This window comes from Odontesthes bonariensis, chromosome 6 (assembly GCF_027942865.1).
Source record: "Odontesthes bonariensis isolate fOdoBon6 chromosome 6, fOdoBon6.hap1, whole genome shotgun sequence".
In the NCBI taxonomy this organism is placed as follows: Eukaryota; Metazoa; Chordata; class Actinopteri; order Atheriniformes; family Atherinopsidae; genus Odontesthes; species Odontesthes bonariensis.
In genome coordinates this window covers 11782674-11804866 of record NC_134511.1, presented here as the reverse complement: position 1 = coordinate 11804866, position 22193 = coordinate 11782674, and the positions used below count along the sequence as shown (strand labels likewise).

Here is a 22193-nt window from a genome sequence, read left to right as displayed (position 1 = left end):
CAATTATACGCTGAGCCTGCGCAACATGGTGCCTGATCAGACCATTAGGCCTGATGCATCAGGGCAGATGGGGCCTGGGAATCACTGGTATGCAGAAGTAAATGGAATGCGGTGAGGAACTCTATGTATGTTAACTTTTCCAAGTTTGACTATACCCGGATGACTACCAGCCACTCATCAATCGTATTTTTCTTCTTAGAATGAGATGTTGTCAGCAGATGTGTAAGCAGACCACAATGCATCTTTTTTCTGACGTTTGGCAACAGCTAATAGAATGAATGCGTCATTATTTGACGACAAAACAGGTGATACTTTACTTTGATCAAAATCTCAAGTTAGGTGACGAGATACCTGAAAAGCAGATTTGAATTTCCCATTTCAAATTTAAAAAAAAAGACAACAATCATTAGGTAACATTTAGCCATTGTTATCTAAAAATTCAACTTCAATGTGCTTTGGTATCATGTTGCTTGTTTGTTTCATATTCAAATGCAAAAATCTAAACAGATACAGCAAATAATCACTGTCTGATAACCAATAATTACATTTTAGATTATAGTATAAAAATCCTAATACACTTTTTACCCGTTTTCCTTGGTCAGAAAATCCACTAACAGCAGCTAACATCGACCTTTTAAGGGCATTTGGAAAATGTTTAATCTACATTTAGTCCTGTGTCAAATGACCCTGTAGTAGTATTGGAGCAGCAGTAACTCCAGATCCAAAGCAAGTAGTTCATAAATTATATTACCAACCCAAGTATGTAAATGTAAAAGAGGTTTACGGAAACACACTGTAAGTAATATGTCATTTATTTGAATGTTTTGCAATAATTTTTCTTTTTTTTTAATTTTTACACAGTTTGTTTTTTTTAATGATTTGTTCATTTGTCTTTGCAGGATGGACATGCAAAAGCTAAAAGCTACTCAGAGGGCGATCTCAAAAGAAGTCTTTTTTTTTGCCATCTATGAAAACTAAAACCTGAATTTTCATGAAAGATTTCATTTGGATTTTTACATAGAATAATATCTGTATCAGTTACGTGATGAAGTTTGTGTTGCCACCCGTACCCCTTTGGGAATGCACTGCGGACGGAGTTGTTAAAAAGACATTCTGCAGTTGACAAAGTGTAGTGGCAAAAACAATCATTGGTTGGTCATCACTGATTGATGGATACTATTTTGTTCACATACGGGCAACAGCCCAAGAATTTACTTCAAAGGCTCAAATAGAAAAACGAATAGCCACGCGGTGAAGAAAGAAAACAAGAATAAACATTGGTGTCACATTTTTCCAGATCTAAGTTGATGATGAAGAAAAAGAGATTGTTTTTGCCTACTGCAACAAGTATCTTAGTCTTCTCTTGAATACATTCATAAAGCAGCTTGGTTGTGGCTGAGTGGGATTTGAAGTTATTTCTACCTCTAACTTGACCACTAGATACCAATAATTATTACACACCGTTAATTTAAGTATAACTGTGTATTAAGCCTTTATTATATCTCATGGCCGACAAAGGCTTCTCCCTTTGCTGCAAAAAGAAGTCAAAAAAGAAGAAAAATTCAATCTTAAAAAAAACAAAACAGAGTAGGCTTTACTTTGGGAATTTTGGTCATATCTAAAACAATGAGCTCAGTGATTTTAAATGCAGGTCCACAAATCATTGCTGACATCATGGTGGCTATCTCAATCTATTTTGTCCAGTTTATGCTTTATAAAGGGAAAGTGCAAATACACAGAAGGAAATAGTCCATCTTACCAAGGGAGACAGTTAGCACGGGTTCTTGCAATGTCTGTATCTGTATTTCAAGTGCATCTTCTGTTATTGTCTCTGTCTCGTGCATATAATGAGTGATTATTCCGTGTCATGCCTCTAACAACAAATATTCATGGTTGTGCCCCTCATACCAGTTAATTATGTCGGCAACTATTCCCGACACTAAGTGATGGCCATGCATCACTCCTTTCAGTGACAAGGCTTCCATTACTATCAGTTTCTCTGCCTTCCCCCATATCCTCCTCAATCTAATGGCTTCCGCAGTTTGTCCATCATACTTCAGACAATAAGACTGCCAGTGTGCAACAACACACCATCTCCGGCCATTATGGCACGGCTTGATTCTTCATGTGTTGCCTTTTCCAACTGAGCTGTACCTAAGTCTTTCCAACAGAGTAAATTGCAGCGCTAATGACAATTTAAGAGTGGTTTGGCCAGATGTCATGTCACTCTGTCACAACAATGAGCAAAAACTTGTTCTAAAAGGGTGTCAAAGCTGTTTTCTAATGAACATAAGAGTCATTGCATAGGGGTCAGAATACCTTATCTCTCAATGAATCATAAAAACTCATTTTGGGTTACAAATGCAGATGATCTCTCCACAGAAGTGACGTTTTCAAGCGCAGAGTGAGCTACATTTTGTGACTTGGCCCGGCTGGGAGCAGACTGATATCCCAGAAATGAAACATTGCCGGTGAACTAAATAAGCAGATGTAAGATGGGATTAGAATATGAATGAGATATATTGAAGGCATCTGAAGAATCTAATTTCATGAGAGCCTGTGTGTGAACTGATTAAAAAAAGATGAGTTCACTTACTTGCAGAGGGCGTTTCTGCGTGGACGGGAGGTGTAGAGGGGATGAACGAAGGAAAGAAGAAGGATCTCAGAGATCGTTCCGTGAGGAGGGGCGAGCGCTGCGTGGGCAGATTCTCACAGCTGCCCACACTGCTGTGGATCTTAAGGTTCAAGGGCTTGGTCTTCTTCTTGGCTCTGAAGGGAAAACACGAGAAGAAAATAAAAAATAACAAGGTTGAGGGATGGAGTAGTGTTTACACTGAAGAATGAATTCATTGAAGAAACTTCCTGTCAAAGCTTTCAATTGTATATACAGTCAAATACAAGTCAGTCATGTGAAAAAGTTCAATGTTAAGGTTTTTGACACACTGCAGAGGCAGCATGTCAGCACAAACACCTCATACCAATCGTCAAGTATAATGGTGGAGGGCTGATGATTTGGGCTTGTTTTGCAGCTACGGGACCTGGGAGCTCTGTAGTTATCAAGTCCATCATGAACTCCTCTGTATGCCAAAGGATTCACGTTAAATGTGAGGCCATCTGTAGGACAGCTAAAGCTTGGCTGAAACAGGGTCATGCAACAGGACAATGATCCCAAACATAGCGGCAAATCTACAACAGAATGTCTTATACAGAAAATAATCAAGGTGTTGCAATGGTCCAGTCAAAGTCCAGAACTCAATCTGATTAAAGTAGGAGCTATAATGGACTGATAATGTCATACTGATAATAAATGTACTTATTTGTCTTATATGACACAATGTAATTTGTCACATGTTGTTGATCAGGGTTTGTATTTCCCTCATTTCTAGACTAGTTAAAGATCATATTATTATGATGTCATCTAATTATTATGTCATCTTGACATATAACACCTAAGAATTTAAGGATTCACTTTATTTTTTTACTTGACTGTAGGAGATATTTATGTTTGCAGTTTCTCCACCAGGAGCAGTCCATAGACTTGAACACTATATATGACTGCTTTTAGGGTAAACATTCTTTGCTTCGACCATGAACGGTCATTAGTATTCTCTTCCTCTAACTCCTGAAGGGGCATGAAATTCACTCTAAAGAACAAAGCAAGCAAAGAAAAAGCCACAAAAGTGCACCAACAAAAATTTGCTGTAGCAATGTGATTAAGAGCACCCAGCAAAAAAGACTAATGGGAAGCCCTTTTGTACATTTAGATGAAGGATCAACGTGTATCAACATGTATTTTTTGTTGTGCAAGAATAACCGTTGACAAGTTGTTGAGCAGGCAGCAGTAACCACAAGCTCAATCAATAAATCATCATTACAAAAGAAATCAACAGGAAACAGATCCAAATAAAGTTATGGACCTCATTGCCAAGAGAAACAAGTTGACCGCTGTATGTCTGTTGTGTTGCAGTTCAGACTATTCTCGCCACTTATTTACTTATTTATTATCTTTTGGGCTCGAAACAAGAGCAGCAGTGAAGCCAGGGGCCTGTTCCATGAAGCGAGATTAGCGGATTATCCGGCTGTCTTGGGTATTTATTCTTGTTTTTCTGTATCGCAAAGCTGGCACAATTAATAGAGGGGGATTGTCATGGTAACGTATGCTGCATAGCCAACCTGTTCCAGCAAAGGTTAACCTCAGAGAATCAGATCAAAACCTGCGCATCTCCACTCAAACCACTGGAAAATGAAAAATAGAGTCATCATTCCTCCAGGATCCTAAATACATTAGAATCTATTAAATCACTGCAGCTCAGGATAACAGGAGGTGACTTTGTGGGTATAATTGGAAATGAAACGTACACCCTCCATTGTCCTTCATTAGAAACCTAATCCACACACTGGTCATTAGCTCTCCGTCGGTTATAGATGCAAATTTTCAATCACATAGACCTTTATACCCATCAACTTATTTATATCCCTGATTTCTTCTCATCTAAGTTTGGTTTACTTTTAACGTTTTAATAATACTTTGCATATCAGGAGTCACAAGAGCAAAACTTATGATGAATAAATTTACTAAAACAAGAAAGAAAGAAGAGTGTTTCCTTATTTTTCTTTCCTTGGGGCAATAATAATAAGAATCAATATGTTTGTTTTAATTGGTTGGAATGACGCTTTATGGTAAAAGTATTCATATGGATTCATATGGATCAACATACTCTCTCTTTGTGCAAAACCAAATGGTAGTGATAGTTTAGGGAAGTTTACTATATTTTGTAAGATCGTATAGTCACTGAAAAATACCAAATGGTAGAGCAGGACATAGAAAGGTTGGTGGCCTTATAACCTACACAGCCTTAACAACTTCATACTCTACTTTGAAGTTGTTAAATACATGGATGAAATGATCTTACTTGTTATCAAGAGTTCTCTTCTCCAACAAATGAACAACCCCATAGCTTCCAAGGATGACTCAGATTTAAGCAAGACAGTTGATAACTGGCCTTGTGATACCAATTATCCCAGAACTACAATGTTAGGCTCAGTCAAGCCGGGTCCCCCAAGAGAAAGACAGACGAAGACTTTTTTTTAAAGGCTTTTTCATTATGAATATATCTCTCGAGGAGGTGAGGCATTCATTAACAATATGGTTTACACTTACTCTTAATATTAAAGTGTTGTCCAGTCAAGTTACAGTGATATACAGTCAATAAAGTCCCAGTGGAAGTTAATACTACATAAAAGTCAGATGATGTAACACTTTACATGATGAATTTAGTGCTCAGTGCTCATTTAAAAGGCTGATCTTCAACACTATCCAGCTTCTTATTGTGAGCACAGTTGCAGTAGCTTTGCCTGGCTGCTGAGGTCGAACTGTATCTTGATATTATGTTTATTATTTGAGTTTACGCTGTTGCTGCTGTGATACAAGCTGTGCCACATATGTATCAAGGTTTAGAGCCATTTGAACCTCCCGCAGTTCCTATGTGACAGATGACAACACCTCAGAAATTCAGGAGTTACCTACAGCAATTTAAATACAACGTCCGGACAGCAAAACCCACACTGTGAGCACACACTGCGGCTGCTGTGTGAAGTCAATCTTACAAACTTTGTGTGTAAAAAAAAATGAGTGTATCAATGCCATGAACTTAACAACCAAAGAACAAACATGCCTGCAGCCACGGTCACAGTGACAGCTATCCCATGGCTCTACTCATGATGAAAGCTGCAGACTGTCTCAACCGGCCTCAGCAGGGGTCAGCGAGTGAGCTGGAGAACTAGCACCTCTAAAGGTGAGGACTTATTGCTTATACCTTGTTCATCTGAGAATGAACTGACTCTCCCTGTAGCCGATACTAAACTGAAACCTTCAGGGCTAAAAAAAAAAAAAGGAGTAAGTAGAGGTAACACTGAATGATATAAACATGAATTTTATTTGTGTTCACCCACCCAACTGAAAAAAATAAATTTTTTACTGTTCTGTTCTAACATGTTATGTTTCTGGGTTAGACAGGATTACCCACCTTTCCATTTCACACAACTGAACTATCAGCTACTAGAGTCGGCTTATCATTGGTAAGATCAGTGGATGGCCTATTGGAATGGAATCTTAGAGTTGTTCCTGGCTCCCCAGTAGTCCTTTGCCTTTTTTTAGGCAAAGGACTACTGTGGAGTAGTCTTTTGCCTAAAATTCTTTTTGTTAAATTTCTTATGAAATTCATAATCTACCCCAGAGACAAAAAATTGTCTATAATAGACCACATCCTCTAATTCCACAATGCATTCCATAGCTTTGTGATCAAGTTGGGCAACAACATCAGACTCCTACTTCTGTAAATGGACGACTGAGCAATGCACAGACTCATCTTGTAAACAAGAAAAACAGTGATAGACAGTCAGTGATAGACAGTCAGTAATAGACAGGTGAAAAAAGTGCATAGAAAATGTGCCAGAAAAACAAGACACATAAACTTCTGTAGAGAGGATCCATAAACAAGTATCAACAAGTAACAAGTACGTGAAAATAAACAAAAGAAGCAAAAGCAGCTTAATGGATGAGAAGATTTAAGGGCCAATGTTTGATGGCCAAATACGCTCAACCCTGAAAGCAACAGGTGAAAAAATGACAAAAAACTGTTTTTTCTATGAAAAAAAAATCACTTTTAAAAGTCAAGAGTTCTGACTTATTATGCAAAGTGAAAGTCATAAAGTGCTCCCACAAGAAGTCTTCCTCCTATGTCCTCCACTCCCTTTACTGAGTCATGCAATTAGACCTCTAAACCAGCCCAGCACTTCACTCCCATCTCCTGCAATAAGGAAGCAGCCTGCAGGTTATCGCTTCTCCGTCATAGAGCTTTTGTCAGCCATTCTGATTAGCCCACTTTATACAGTTTGAATCTAAATGAAACCATTCATCTCCCTGCGTGCATGCCTTTATCCTCTCCCCGAATAATTTGTGGATGCGCAGTGAGGGTAAAGGGAAAATGAATGTAGAAGGCAGAGGATTCCCACTTTTGGGTTATGAAAACGCCGTCGTTGGTGAACGCAGGCAGAGAGGGGTCGGGCAGGGGACTTTCAGCTCTGCAGTCGTTAAAGCATCTATTCAGATTTTCTACTCAGCATATGAAAAGTTCAAGCAAAAATAAACTTAAAAAATACATGAAAGACAGAAGATGAGGGAGGTGGGTAACTTGTCAAGTGTCAAGAGAAATCAGCATAGGTGTGAATAGTGTGAATTGATGTAGCCTAGAATTGAACATCAGGATGCATCACTCTCAAATGGAAATCACTGCATGTTTGTGTCACATTTCAGGGAATATTTTTAGGTCCTTTACTCCCTTCAGGTCTTCTGTGTTCAGTTAACAGGATTTTTTTTCTAACTTTTTTTTTTCCCAGTGTCACGCAGGTTTTTCCACAGATTTAGTTTAAATTTCCCTTTTGTGTTACGCTGTAGTACTCGGTTATTAGCTGGTGATATCGTATTCCCTCCAATTACATCATTTTATGATGTGCTGTAGTCTCTGACAGGTAAACTGCATCTATTTTAGCACAGCTGATGAACTGTTAAGAGTTTCATATGGATTATGTCAGCAGCCCTATTTTAAGAAATGACAGGAATCCTGCTTATTGTGAAGTGCAAAAAATAAACAACTTTTGTACACACCAACATTGCAACTCTGTCATTCTTTGCCTTTTTGGTTTCGCAAAACCCCATAATATAGGATGGAAACTTTATCTTGTATTTCCTTGATGGTTTACACTTCAGAAGGATGAGATTTGCACTTCACAATGAGCAAGCAACAGAAAAAAAATAAGAGCCTGACATTCATGCACATACCCATTCATCCACCCACTCCCTCCACATCCACTTTCCCCACACTTGCGGAGACACTAATTACAGTGACACTTTCAAGTAAAAGTTTCATTTGATCAAGGACAGAGGTGAGAGCAGGGGAGCAGTGAACCTTCAAATGACACTTTCCCTGTACGTTCTGCCACATCAGGAGGATTATAAAAAGGCAGGGTCATGAATATTGTAAAGCCAAACTGTCTAGCAGTTGCTCACTACACAAATGGCATATCTTTATAATAACCCTGTGATACTGCAATTCATCTTCTCTGTCTAATTAACACTTGTGCCTAAATTGTCGACTAAATCACTTGCAGAAGTCCACATACCTCCACTTTTTACATTGGAAACATGCAAGCGAGCTCTGCAGAGACCCTTGTGGCACTCTGTTGCTTTTTATGCAAATGGAACTGTGGAACAATATCTTTGCAGCCACTGCTCTGTGCTGCTTTGATAAAGTTGGTGGGAAAAAATTAAATAAAGTTGGATAGAATAATGATTACAGCTGAGAATTACTCGGAGCCCTTTGAGCGGTTTCATCCAAAGCAGGTGCTGCTGCTTTTCAGAAGTCTGCGGCATCGAGCTTGCGTTGAAAAAAAAAGCAGTCAGCCTGGCAGATCGGCTTTTTAAGATGTTGTTAAACCAGCGAGAGTTGTAGTTTAAAAGGAATTTTGACGTTAATGCATGATTAGTGAAACTTTCTCTTTTTCTCTTCTCAACGCATTTTGAAAAATTGCAAATATAGTTTAACACACATCTGCAGAATGAATATGCGGTGGTTTAGATATTATTTCTCCAATATATTTTTGATATAGTTGCCGTTCTCTTTGCAATACGAGACAATCGGCTTGATAATCGGTGTAGACTGATGTGTTTTGGCAGCGTGCGTTGTTGTCTCCCAGAGTTTATAATGTCGTGTCACCAGGTGTTCCAAAAGCGTATGCTCTGGGAATGCAACAGCATTGCTAAAAATATGCCAGGCGAGGTAAAATACAAACTGTCAAACAATCAAACAGGTGGTAAATAATATCTCCAGGTTAGCCAAACTCATGCTGAAGAGAAAACAGTGGTGAGCTGTGTCTCTTCATTGTAAGTATTTGTCAAAGTGTAGGAATAAACTACATGCCATCTGCATGTACACAAAGTTATTTAGGGAAATGAAAATCACCATCATTTCGCCTGTGTTCAGCTTCAGTTTATCACCAGATGTTTGACCTCCAAATAAAAGAGCATTATCTAGGCTGCTTAAAATCTATGTCTATCTAAGACATTACATTCCTACCATTTGATCATATATATCTTTCTATTTTACATACCCTAAATATGAAGACAGGAGCCTAATACAATTATGTAAGAATTCACTGGAAAACCTTTGGTAATTGATGAAGATCATCAAATATATGACACATACGGCAACAAAACTCTTGCAATAAATGTTCCTACTTAAGAATAACTGATTTCTTTGCTGAATTCACGAGAAGAAGCAGCTAGAAGGTCAAAGCATCAAAGAGGGATTCAGTTTGTTGCAGGCACTAAATACAAACATGGTGGATGTGTAACCATGAAACACTGCTGCAATGTTACTGCAAACACCATCTTTAAATTAAAGTGCCTCATGGACACAGAGAGTGGCCTTTCTGAAAGTGCTTTTGATGTCTCAGAAAGATCACCTTTTGAGAAAGATGCATGATAACGCACGGGTAGGAAACAAAAAGTGCTCTCCCTCTTTCCTTCACATGTTATCGTCTCTTTAACTCTCAGCATCTGCTGCTGTCATACGTGTAGATGTCAGTACACTGTCAGAGGCCAGGGGAGGAACAGGGCTCTCGTGGGGATTAGAAATGTGTAAGTGTGTGTGTATGGTGGACTGAACAGTGAACACGAAGCTGAAGAGACAGGAAGGCACCGAAGACAAAGCAAGAAGCACAGAAACAGGGGACTTAAAGTGAAGGCAAGCCGGTGTGAGGGACAGAAAATAAGAAAGGGACAGAGAGAAAACTTACATGGGATAGACCAGTGGTTTGAGACAGCGGAGACGTGGCAGAGAAGATGCAAGCTGACAGGAATGCAGGTTCTGACATGTTTTTTTCAGAATATGTAAGCATGAAGAAATGATAGGAATGAAAATGCTTATATTTCAACACATTTCATCCACTTTGGTCCACCTCTCCCTTCTTTTCATGTGGAGGAGCAGTCTTCTCTGAGCTCCATGTGAATGTTACAATGTGAGAAACCCATTAGAGGTCAGCCCAGATACCCATCACAACACATTTCTGTTGTTGGAAGCTCATTTCCGCAATTAATCTCCATAAGTTGCCAGGGAGGTCCTCCCTAGGGCCAAGTCCTGGCAAATGGGTTCTTTATGGTATTTCTATGCTCTGACTTTTCTAAGTAAAAAAAAGTTTGACTGACAAAAGGTGTCTGTGAGAGGTTAGTGCGGTTCAATCTAATCTAATCTAAACCACAAAATCACATTGTTCTGAATAAAATATCCATGCAAGGCTTGAGATTTTTGCTGTGTGCTATTTGATCTGCCATCAATAAGCCACGGTCTGAAACACAGGCAGGGAGAAGGGAGTGTGACACGGTAGTGGAATAAGGCATTGAAGTTCTTCATTAGAATTAGATTCAGACATAGTGTTGGGTTTATGATTTCACATTGTCAGGTTTAAATAATTCCAACCCCAGCTGTGAATCTTTAAAATGAGAACGCTTCTAAACCTTTTGTTTTCGCCCCAGGCAACCCTGAAAAACAGGTTTCACCAGGTTTCAACAATAGTGTGTTTCCACCAGCACCATTTTGTTGTCGATCAAAAATATTTGGCACTTGGAGACAATGTCTTTTTAAAGACATTGTTTAGTTCTTTAAAACAGTCTGTATTGAACAGGTAGCATGAGTGCTAAAATACTCTGAAAGCCAAAACTTGTTTAGACTTATGCAATGATGAGTTATTCTTCGTGTCCAACTTTACCTCAATTGCTGCTACAGTATTTGAAACAGAATTAAAGAACCATTCATCTCCAAAGCCTCTAAAGAACAAACTCGTTTCCCATGATTCTTTGTCTCTGCGTGTGTAAAAGATAACCAAAGTGGGATGTTGTTGGCACCATCACTTGCTGACAAATGGCTATTTCATGTTGTTTTAGCCTTGAATGTAATGAAATGTACCTGCTATTTAGTTTGCTTCTTTAGTGTCTCTTAGAGTTTTGTTACAGGAAAAGCCAAAGCTGCAACGCTCCTATCAAATAAAGTGTGTTTATTTGAGGTAATTCTGTTCAACCATGAGATAGACTTCTGTCTTAGCAAGCGTGCAAGATAAAAAGCCCAGGAGCAAATTTGTGGCCTGAGAGACGACGAAAATTTTCTTTCATCAATGGTGTTATGATGAAACTCCAGAGATGCTGAGTGGGAGATACGGGAGCAGGTCGTTTAGGCCATTGGCGTTTAGGCCGCAGTCGTTTAGGCCCCCCTGCAGTCGTTTAGGCCGACATAGGAGTCGTTTAGGCCAGGCTACCTGAGCAGCTGAAATCTTTATTATTGTACATTCGTTATTATTTGAAGTGGGCGTTTTATTTTGAAGACGGTTTGTGCAGTTTCTCTTCCTTTCTTCACGTTCACCACTCGACATGTTTACACCGGTGCGGCAGTCACTGACGATGTAAGTTATGTTCATACCGATGTGAAATGAATGTGTACATGTTACTTACCTTTCTGATAGTGTTTTCTTGCTCCTGGTGTGTATTTGCACTCTTTAAAATGTCCGTTTCTGCTCGTTAGCATGATCGCGATTTAGCATTGTTAAGCGAACCGAATATGTATTATACAGCATTATTGTCCAATGAATGTGGCAATGCGGATGATTATTTCCACAATTTTATGAATTTATAAATCACCATTTATTAAATAAAAAAAACGTTTCCACACTAAAGTTGGTTATTAAATAATTTACCATAGATATGTAGGCTACCCAGACAGACCAGTAGAGCTGACTTATATCTTATAATAACGAATGTACAGTAATAAAGATTTCAGCTGCTCAGGTAGCCTGGCCTAAACGACTCCTCTGTCGGCCTAAACGACTGCAGGGGGGGCTAAACGACTGCGGCCTAAACGCCAATGGCCTAAACGACCTGTATCCGGAGATACCTGCCATATATACATATACATTAATTCCATTACGACAAGTTGAATAATGCATGTCCCACACACACATACTACAAAGAAACCAATGTATCCAGCAAATCATGTTGTTATACAGCTGAGTACTAACAGGGCTAAGGAGATTCATGAAGTTAAACTCTTTATAAAAGTGACCTGATGATCATACGTCTCCAGAGGGTTCAGTACAAGGCCAAGGGCAGGGCAACAAACATTTGAGTAAAGCTCCAATAATTCATTGGCCTGAAAAAACGGAACATACCTGGACCTCGTAAGGTAAGTGATTTCTCAATGCCAGAACTTTAAAGTCATATCACTCTGCTTTTAAGTCCTGACATTGCCACCACTAAAACCCGGAATAAACCGTGCAGTTCTGTGCCATCCCAGATCAAAGGCGACATATGTTATAAATGCAGAGGTTGTGCCCAAATTGAACAACATGATCAAAGGTGAAATCTTTACTCACCCTTATACTGGGGGAAAGTATTACAGCCACGATGTCATGCCAAGCTCCAAATACTCGTTATTTTAGTGATCAAAAGTCCTTGTGGGTTAGCTTACGCTGGTACATTTCATTATGTGTACGCATACTGACAATAAAGAATTCTTGATTGATTATTTCAAACATGTAATCTCATCATTTAAGTTTCAGGGTACTGAAAAGGTGATTCAGCCAGAAAGAAGAGGCAATACGTTAGGAAATCCACCACTTTTATGCATGTGCTGGATTGCAGAGATGTTTGCATACATGCATCTTGCCTACATGCTTTAGATAAGTCAACCACGGAGGTCTGAGGTTTATCACAAACGTTAAGACCCTTACTCATGATTGTACATTGTATGCTCAGATTGGATAGTCTGATTTTACCTCCCATCGTCTTAAAGATTGGTACATTTTTCTTTCACCTGTGCAACAACACTCAAAAACATACAGCAAGTTATCTTCACGCGATAGATTATTTCATTCTAACCAACCCTGAAGCCTGTACTGAGCAGAGAAAATAGGGTGTTTTTTTTAGATCAGCTGCAAAAACAACTGGTTTTCATGAAACAAATCAAATTCAAAACAACTGTAAGTCATTTGGAAGCAGAAACATCTGACTGCAAAAATGATTTAGCCGACTATAGACTGCCCCAGTTTGACCTTCACTGACTGATATTCTTATGTTCTTCAATTTTAATGTATACACTTTGTTGAGTTCCTGTACTTGATCCATGCTGTATGTATATTGTTACATGGGAAATGATGGGTGTACTGTCGTCATTAATGCTAATATTTCAATTTCTCCTGGTTAAATAAAAGTGTAATAAAGATAAATATGAAAATCTACATCTACTTAAGATTATCCCTTGACTTGATAATACTTTGACCAAGGCCCATGGGCTGAAATGTCAGTATGAAGTTTGATAAATGATAATGCTTAGTCAGAGCGGTTTTGCAGGGTTTTGTTTTTTGTTCATGTGAGAGAGCACCTTTTTTTTTTTTTAAATTTACCCGTCACAGCACACTGAAAAACAGCTCAACAATAGCATTGTCTCATCCATGACGCTAATTTACAAAATGTGAACCGATTATTTTTCAGCTGATATATTGCGTTTTCATGTCACAGTGCCAAACGAATCAATCATCTCAGTGGAACAAACAGATTTGTTGGCCTGGACCCTGGCAAGGTTTTTCTAGCTGTAATCCAGTGCTTTGACTGTATTAAGCATTAAATTTAAAGATGGACTCTGCTTTTCACAACAAAAAAAGTTTGTAAACTCAACATTAAGTTTGCCCATTTATATTTTTTGCTACTCATTTCCACCCACAACCTGACAGTTGCAGAGCTGTGATGGAGCGTTTAAGACTGACATCATAAGTAACTTAGAGTTGGATGTCCCTCCTAAATACTTTTCTGCGTGGGGGCATGATTGAGCCGCAAAACCCAGCAATTAAGTGTATGACCTATCTTCTACCTGACCCACAGCCACAAATTCCGCTAATGACAAACTGATATAATGGAGCTTTAAGTATGAACAGCAATTGCGATTTACCAGGTGATCATCATTGAGGGCTAACATCGAATAAACATTTTGTGCTGCACTTCCAGAGATGGAAAACATGACCATTTCAAACCAAATGCAGAAGAACAAATATACATTTTTTTCCCCCTGGTTAAGGCCTTTGTTCATAACTCTTCCTCCTCTTGATATAATATTTAAATTTCCTCACTTTTTGGCCATCAACTGGCAACTAATTTAATATAGTTTAATTTGTTCATGTGTTTAGAAACCTTGTATTGACTGCTTATTCGCTCTTCCTGTGGCCCTACCAGCCAATAATAAGGCTAAATGTTTATAAATGTGTTGCTTTCTTTATTTTCAAACTGTGAGCAGAATTGTTTGTTTACAGAAGGAAACTTTTTGTCAGAGCATTGTAAAATGTTAAGGTTTTATCATAATCCAGCTTCCTCCTCTTATCGGTCTCAAGCACGCCAGCAGGTCAGTGAGTGTGCGCGCTTGTACTGGGCACATTTTTCCCTGCGTTCGATTCAATCTGAATTTATTTGCTCCATTCAGTCAAAATGAATCCATTGCTCAAACCTTTAACTCTCTAATCCAAGCATTAAAGCAACACTGCTGGATGTGAGAACAGCGATATGACCCACATCTGTGCAGGTTAAGTGGTAGTTTTGAAGCAAAGGCTGAGCGGTAAATGACAGCGAGCCTAAAAATAAGGAGGGGGTCAGGGACGACATGGGAGCTGGAGCTGATATTATCTGCTGCAACATGAACATCAGAGAGAAATGCTGAGATGAAAGCCTCCACTTGATGGCTGGAATGATGAACGATCGTAATAACTGCCTTCATGGTTGTTGGGCTGTAAAACAGTCATACCCTCACCTTTAAATAAATCAGACAACAGCAGTCAATTTGGCCCCTACCACTTTGCTTTGTATCTGTCGGGCTAATATTTGGCATCATTTTCCATCGTTCCATAACACAGACTGAAATGAAACTTTAATGATCATGTCAGGAAACTTTTCTACAATTAAATCAAAGGCAAAACAAGATTTCCACAAAATCGAATAAATGCCTTGAGCACAGTGTAAATGCCATAAATCCTTCTAGAGATGGTAATTTGTCACAGATTCAGTTTTTTTCTTCTTAGAAAGAATCGCACAACTTTTGAGGATAACTTCTCATCACCCACTCGAATGCTGTTATCCGCCCCAACAAGATCCCACTCATTCACAAATGACTGCAGGAAAACCATCAGCCCTATAAATCCATTCTCCACCGGCAACTGTGGCATTTGAGCTAACCTCTACTCTTAAACACTCATATAAATTCATAATCATGACTCCAATCTCTTTGACGCCCAGGGAGGAAGGGATGAGCACTCATTACAGCCGATATATGTGTGAATGGATAAAATGGAGGGGTGGCAGCGTCTGGCTGCTAACGGCTGGTGTTGACATCCCCTCTAACCTAAATTATCATGAATGGCAAAGGGGCCAAAGTCCTGATTAACATGGATGAGCTTTCGTCCACAGAGAAAAAACGTCCCCCAGTTTTTTTCCCACATCCGCATACTGGCTTTGTGGAGTAGACTCAAGTGCACAGTGAAATGTCCCACGCAGTAGAACATGTGGGAGGAATAATTCTCCAGGGTCAGAGGTCGCTAGTTAATGTGACAACGTGTGTGTCCTGGGTTTATCAGTGGATCGCCTGAGAAGCGGTGAGTTTTTCCTCCAACCAGTGACAGGCAATAAGCATGGCCACAAATTACAAAATGGTCCATGAGACAAAGCTCAGCGGCGGCAGTGATAGTCATGTTAGTCGACCCTGCAAAGTGTTTAGTTTTGTAGCATTTGGGAGTTTCAGATGTTCTCTGGTGTAACATGTGAGAAAACTGCTTCAACGTTTTCATCAAAGGTCTGTCTAATCCCATATTGGACAGCTCAAGCATAGTTCCGGTCAACGGTGTAAAACGGTCCCGTTTTAAACCACCACCTACTGAACTGCCGGTTACTGTAGAAACTTCCCTTCACCTTTAAAATGTTTTACGAGATTAGTGTGGCTCAAAATCTCTGAACCACTATCCACTCTGATGCTTTCAGAGTCACCAACATAGCCAGATATCTTTATGAAAATCAGACATTAACAGCTGGTTTTAAACTGACTTCAGGGAATAACAACTTTCACAAAATGTATTTTGCTTCTCTCTTAACAGTTAAATGAGTCATTGACTCACCAAATCACAAATAAAATCTGTATGAGTTTCTACTTTATGATGTATGAACGCATTATACTCTAGTTTATCCGCTTCATAAGGACATGGGTGTGGTGATAATCAGCTGAAAGTCGATTAGTAACATCACAGCGTGGCAGTTGCCGCCACAGTTGAGGAGTTCAGCTTAACAGGCAACCTCAGAGTCTTTGCTTGTTCAGCATCAGAGAATTCAGCTAAATCCAAGTAGTAGCACACAACTTCATTTTGATGCACTTTCAACACACAGTATGAGCTTGGTTGTAAAATCACCAGTATCAACATATCATGGCAAGATTTTGAGTTGCTTGGTTTTGACTTGCATGTGACTTTGTTCCAAAAACTACTTTTAACACAAAACATGAATACCGTAATTCAATCTAAATGGCAAGTCACTGAGCAGCTCAATAATCATAATAATAATACATTTTATTTATAGGCGCCTTCCATAGGCACTCAAGGTCACCTTACATAAAAACAAACACAATTTAAAATACATGACAAATAGATAAAAAAATAAATTTAATTAAAACAGTGCAATAGTAATCACAATGCATAGGCTAATTTAAACAGGTGAGTTTTAAGTTTGGATTTGAAATGTGGCAATGTTTGTGTGTTACGGGGATCAGGTGGAAGAGAGTTCCAGAGCTGGGGAGCAGATCGGCTAAATGCTCTGCTCCCCATAGTAACAAGACATACGGGGGGAACAGTGAGATGAATAGAGGATGAGGATCTGAGGGTACGAGCAGGTATAGTAATGTGAAGAAGGTCTGAAAGATACGGAGGAGCAAGATTGTGGATAGCTTTAAAGGTAAGAAGAAGTATTTTGTAGTTAAAGGTGGGGTCTGTGATGTTTTCTGGAGCATTTTTTATCATATTGTCTGAAAACCTCCTCACGACCCCATTGCACCCACTAAAATAGAATGTTTGGAAAAAAACAAAATCTTTTAGTCCAGTGTAGAGGCTGTAGCCAGAGGAAAAGTCTGACCAATAGAAGTACTGATGAGAGTTACTTCTATTGGATTCTGACATGCCCATCAACTGCCAACCCCCCTCCCCCTCCCCCCCTGCGCGTTCACAGACTTCTGAGTTTTTTTTTGTTTTTTTTTTGTTAGCTAGTAATAGACGTGAGCACTGTCGCCTCATCTTGTGTCGCGAGCACTCGTGAGGTCTCGTCTAGTTTCGTTCTCGATCTCGGGAACATCCGAACACCTCGACCGACAGCATGGGAGTTCATGTGTTTTGAAGGCATGGTTTCGAGGGGTGGGCTGAAGGGAGAGGCAAGGTTGTGTATTTTCAAAAATATAGCTTGCAGTAACCTTTTTTCCAAGATCTCAGACCCCACCTTTAATACGATATGGGACAGGAAGCCAATGAAGCTGTTGCAAAACAGGTGTGATGTGATGGATTGTAGGGGTCCGCGTGATGATGTGGGCAGCCAAGTTTTGAACCAACAGTAATTTTTGAAAAGTTACCAGAGGTAGGCCAAACAGAAGAGAATTACAATTATCTAATTCTAATAATCTAAGAGGTGACCAAACTGTGGACTAGAACAGCAGTTGAGTGAGGAGTGAGAAAAGGATGACACTCTGACTCTTGACCTGAGGGGAAGGAAAGATGGTGGAGTTATCAAATGAGATAGAAATATTATGAAGTTTAGTTAGCATTGATTTGGTGCCAATTAGAAAAAGTTCTGTTTTACTACTGTTTAATTTAAGAAAGTTAAAAGTGAACCAGTGTTTAATTTCAATGAGACAACCAGTAAGAAGGTGGAAGTGTAGATCTAGGCTTAGCTGAGAGGTAAACCTGGGTGTCATCCGCATAGCAATGAAACTGAATATGATATTTGCAAAAAATGTAACCAAGAGGGAGAAGGTAGACAATAAAAAACAGGGGACCCAGGACAGAGCCCTGAGGAACACCTGAAGTAACGGAAACAGAATGTGATGTGAATGATTTTAACTGAACAAACTGAGTGTGACCTGAGAGGTATGAATGAAACCAATTGAGAGGTATATTTACAATGCCAAAAGAGGAAAGTCTGTCGAGAAGGATGTTATGTGAGATTGTATCAAACGCTGCAGTCAGATCAAGCAGAAGAAGTATGGAAAATAAACCAGAATCAGCAGCAAGGAGGAGGTCATTAGGGATTTTCAGGAGTGCTGTTTCAGTACTATGTAGTGGACGAAAACCAGATTGAAATTGTTCATATAGATTATTGCAGGATAGATGAGCATGAAGTTGAGCAGAAACAATTTTTTCAAGTATTTTGGAAATGAATGGAACGGAAATTGTTGAGATTATTGGGATCTAAACCAGGTTTTTTTAGTCTTTAGTATTTATCAATGCAGGTTAAACCAAACCTCTCCTGTAAGAATAGACTGTGTGGTAATGTCTCTTCCAAAATATATTGTTATGGATTAGGCTTAGTCTGAGGAGCACTCTAAGCATTGCAGGCACAACTAAATGTTCATAAAAATATTTAGGGAATATTGTAGGAATGCAACAGCCAGCATTAAATCTCAGATATTCTGTTACTCTTCCCAAATGTCACTACTGGTTTTGTTACTTCATAGTTTGGTCATGCAAATGACTGAAAGTCAGGACATAAGAGGTGCTGCACGTTGTGGTGGGTAGCTGTTTTAAAGATGGAAACCAAAAGAGGGCGACAGGTAATAACAGCTGGGTCCATGGAGTGTTTTTTCATATTAGAAAAAAAATTGCTTTGTCACTTTTTGGCCCAAACCTTCCACATTTTCTAATAAGTCTACCTGTGTATTGTCTGAACCTGTCTGTATCGAGCTTTTTCCTCACAATTGGTAGACATTGAAGTGAAATAGTCATAACGACAGTGAACAAAGTCTGAGTCGGCCGAGATGCTCAAGCCCACTGACACATTCTGTCCTCTGATGTTTCACTGTATGTAGCAAAGGTCCCATTTTACCATTATATGTCTTATCAAATGTGGTAAAAACAATGGGAAGAGGGAAATAAATCAGATTTTCTGGATGTTACCTTGGTTGTCACATGTACCATCCATTTGAAGATTGTTACAGCCCAAGCACACATCCTAACATCAACAGCACAGAATTATCTGACATCGTCACAAGAAACTTTGTCCACTGAGTGTAGCAGGAGCTCTAAGGTTAGCTCATTAGTGCCCTGAGTGTGGCCAAAGCCATTGTCAATTTTTTTGAGCGTTGTCAAGCAAGGTATACCTAACATAAATATTTTAATAGAGCAATGTTTGCCTTTTTCCCCACTCTGTGCTACTACATAATAAATAATCAAAAATCCTCCCCTGTTCTTACTTTGCTCTGCTCCTGTCCTAAACATCTGGCAAAAAAAGCATGTTGGCATGTCAACACATCTGTTCAGACTTAAAATTATGTTAAATTGAGGTAGCTGAAATGAAGGTAAGTTAATCACAAGTGCTTAGTCCAAGACAGAAGACAAAAATCCTGGGTGACTAAAGCCAAACTATCTTTGTTGGTTGCAACTCACACAAGTGGGTTTGCTTCTGATTGATGAAAGAACGTATCGTTGACCAGCAAAAGGGTTTTGGTGCCATCAAAGGGACGGAAACTATCATTAGCAGAGGTTATCTTAAAGTTTTAACTAATAAGCTAACTAGGCCCTTACCTGATAATTAATTAGAATGTAAGATAATGACCCAGCCCGGTGCGGGGGTTATCCTGTCCATTTGGGTCAAATATGTAACTGTAGGTATATAACACCTCTTTACCTCTTTTGCTGAATTATTTTTCTGTGATGTTAAACACTGAGTCATCACAACTTCATCCCCAGTTCGTTTGCAACCCAGATAAAACAAAATACATAAAAAGAATCTACAAATTACGAACGACTGTAAATTAACACGTTGACAAGTTCTCAAAGGAGGGGCATAATGAGAGGGGTGAAGTCAGAAAGAGAAGGAAATAGAGAGCGAAAGGGGTAGAGAAATATATGATGTGTACATGATCCCTGTGAAAGCAAACAGCTAAATTAGTCATGGAAGGAATGCAAATTTGCTTCCCCTGAGTGCTGCGTGGTAGAATTACCCTGAGAGAAGCAGAGGGTGAATCATATCATCCCCCGGCACCATGTGATTTATTAGCAAACATCCAATTCAATAAGAAAGTGCTTAACATTCAAAAAGCTGTGAAAGTCTCATAAGGTGGCATTAACTATATGATATTACCATTCCTTCTGGGGGAAGGCAAGACAAGAGGTAGTGGAAAAACAAAAACGCCCACTTTCCAGAACGAACTTGGTGTGACGTGCCAAGTGGGACAGTGACAGACTGAAAACTCACTTGGCCTTTTCCACGAGCACATATTTATTACTACTCATTAACATAGACAACGAGGTTCATTAATTGACACTCTAGCCCAAAGAGCCTCTCTGCTTTGAAAAGGGCATGGAGAGAGCAGACAGGATGGGGGGGGGTACAAAGGGTGCAACATAAGCAAAATGAAAGTTGGCATTGTGCTCCCAGAATTTAAGTTTAAGTGATACTGGCTATCCAATACACTTGTTTTAATGTAAAACAGTTCATGTTAAGAAAACTATTTCTATTTCTACTTCTCAAACATCGAATCTGTGAAATATAAACATTTCTCAAGGTTGATATATTTAAGGAGGCTTTTCTTACATAATCATAAGCTTAAAACTGGTACAGTGGAAACCGCTCATAGTGATCACGTTGGTCCAGAGCCAATTTGAACACTATAAGCGGTTGATTACTAAAACCGAATTTGTATTATTTTATTTTTTTTGCTATTTTAATTTTTACTCCCTTGATTCCTTTCTGGACGTCTGCTTCTGCCTCGCTAGCTAACGTAACGAGTTGACACCGGGCAGCAAGCCGAGATGCTGCGGCGAAGCTTGGCATTCCTCAGGCTACCTTGCGCAGTCTAATTAAGCAACGAGAGACAGTCATGAATGCTAACGACGGAGAAAGAAAACGATGGCGCCCGGAAAAAAGCAACTGAGGAATGCCAAGCTTCGCCGCAGCATCTCGTTGGCTCGTTTTTGGTAATTTGTCATACGCCTCGAGGAGACTACGTTTTTCATTCAGAGAAAATGACTTCCTTTTTCCAGCCATGATTCGCGCGCTTGCTGCCCGGTGTCAACTCGTTACGTTAGCTAGCGAGGCAGAAGCATAGGGCAGGAGCAGACGTCCAGAAAGGAATCAAGGGAGTAAAAAATAAAATAGCTACACGTAGTTTTAAAATTATTTTTGCACATGTTTACATTCATAAAATGGCCAAAAATGAACATTATAAGCGGATTTCTTGATTACTATAAACAAATTATTTAAACAGCATTTGTATAGAAATGATTCTGTCCCAAGCCTTTTGATCTATATAAGCGGTTGATTACTATATCCGTGACCACTATAAGCGGTTTCCGCTGTATTATTAATGTTTACCTAAAGCTGACCAGACAAGATAAACTACAGCACCAGACACAAGAAAATACTTCCAAACAAATCTGACGATGGAAAAATCGATACATTCTGCACATGCATGTCACATTTGTAAATGATTCATTTATGTCAAACAATTGTGTCGGATAAATGAGCTGTTATAGAGTGCTTTTGTAATTACTTCTTTCAGGTGAACCCATTACCATTGCAGGTTGCATGGTTGCCTGACAATGTTGTTAATAGATAGATAGATAGATAGATAGATAGATACTTTATTATTTATTTGGGAAATTGTTTTGTTGCAGCAGCATACAGTAAAGGTATAGAATAGAATAAAATAAATATAAAATAAAATACAATAAATAAATAAAAATAGTGAATAAACATTCGCTATGTACAAATCTACAGTATTTTTTTTTTTTGTTTTTTGTAATATGGCTCAGATGAAAAGCAAAGACAACTAGAAAGCTGCAAGCAGCTGTATGCGGGGCCGCAC

The 22193-nt window shown here is 39.1% G+C and overlaps 1 protein-coding gene across 4 annotated transcripts in view; it reads right to left on the bottom strand.

Moving 5' to 3' along the window:
* ksr2 (kinase suppressor of ras 2) overlaps positions 1-22193 on the bottom strand; it is a 125027-nt gene that overhangs the window by 62640 nt on the left and 40194 nt on the right. For all 4 annotated transcript variants that reach the window (XM_075467394.1, XM_075467392.1, XM_075467393.1 and 1 more), the window contains one exon: positions 2597-2769. In XM_075467394.1, the coding sequence (XP_075323509.1) occupies positions 2597-2769 (173 nt within the window). The remainder of the gene's footprint in view (positions 1-2596; positions 2770-22193) is intronic.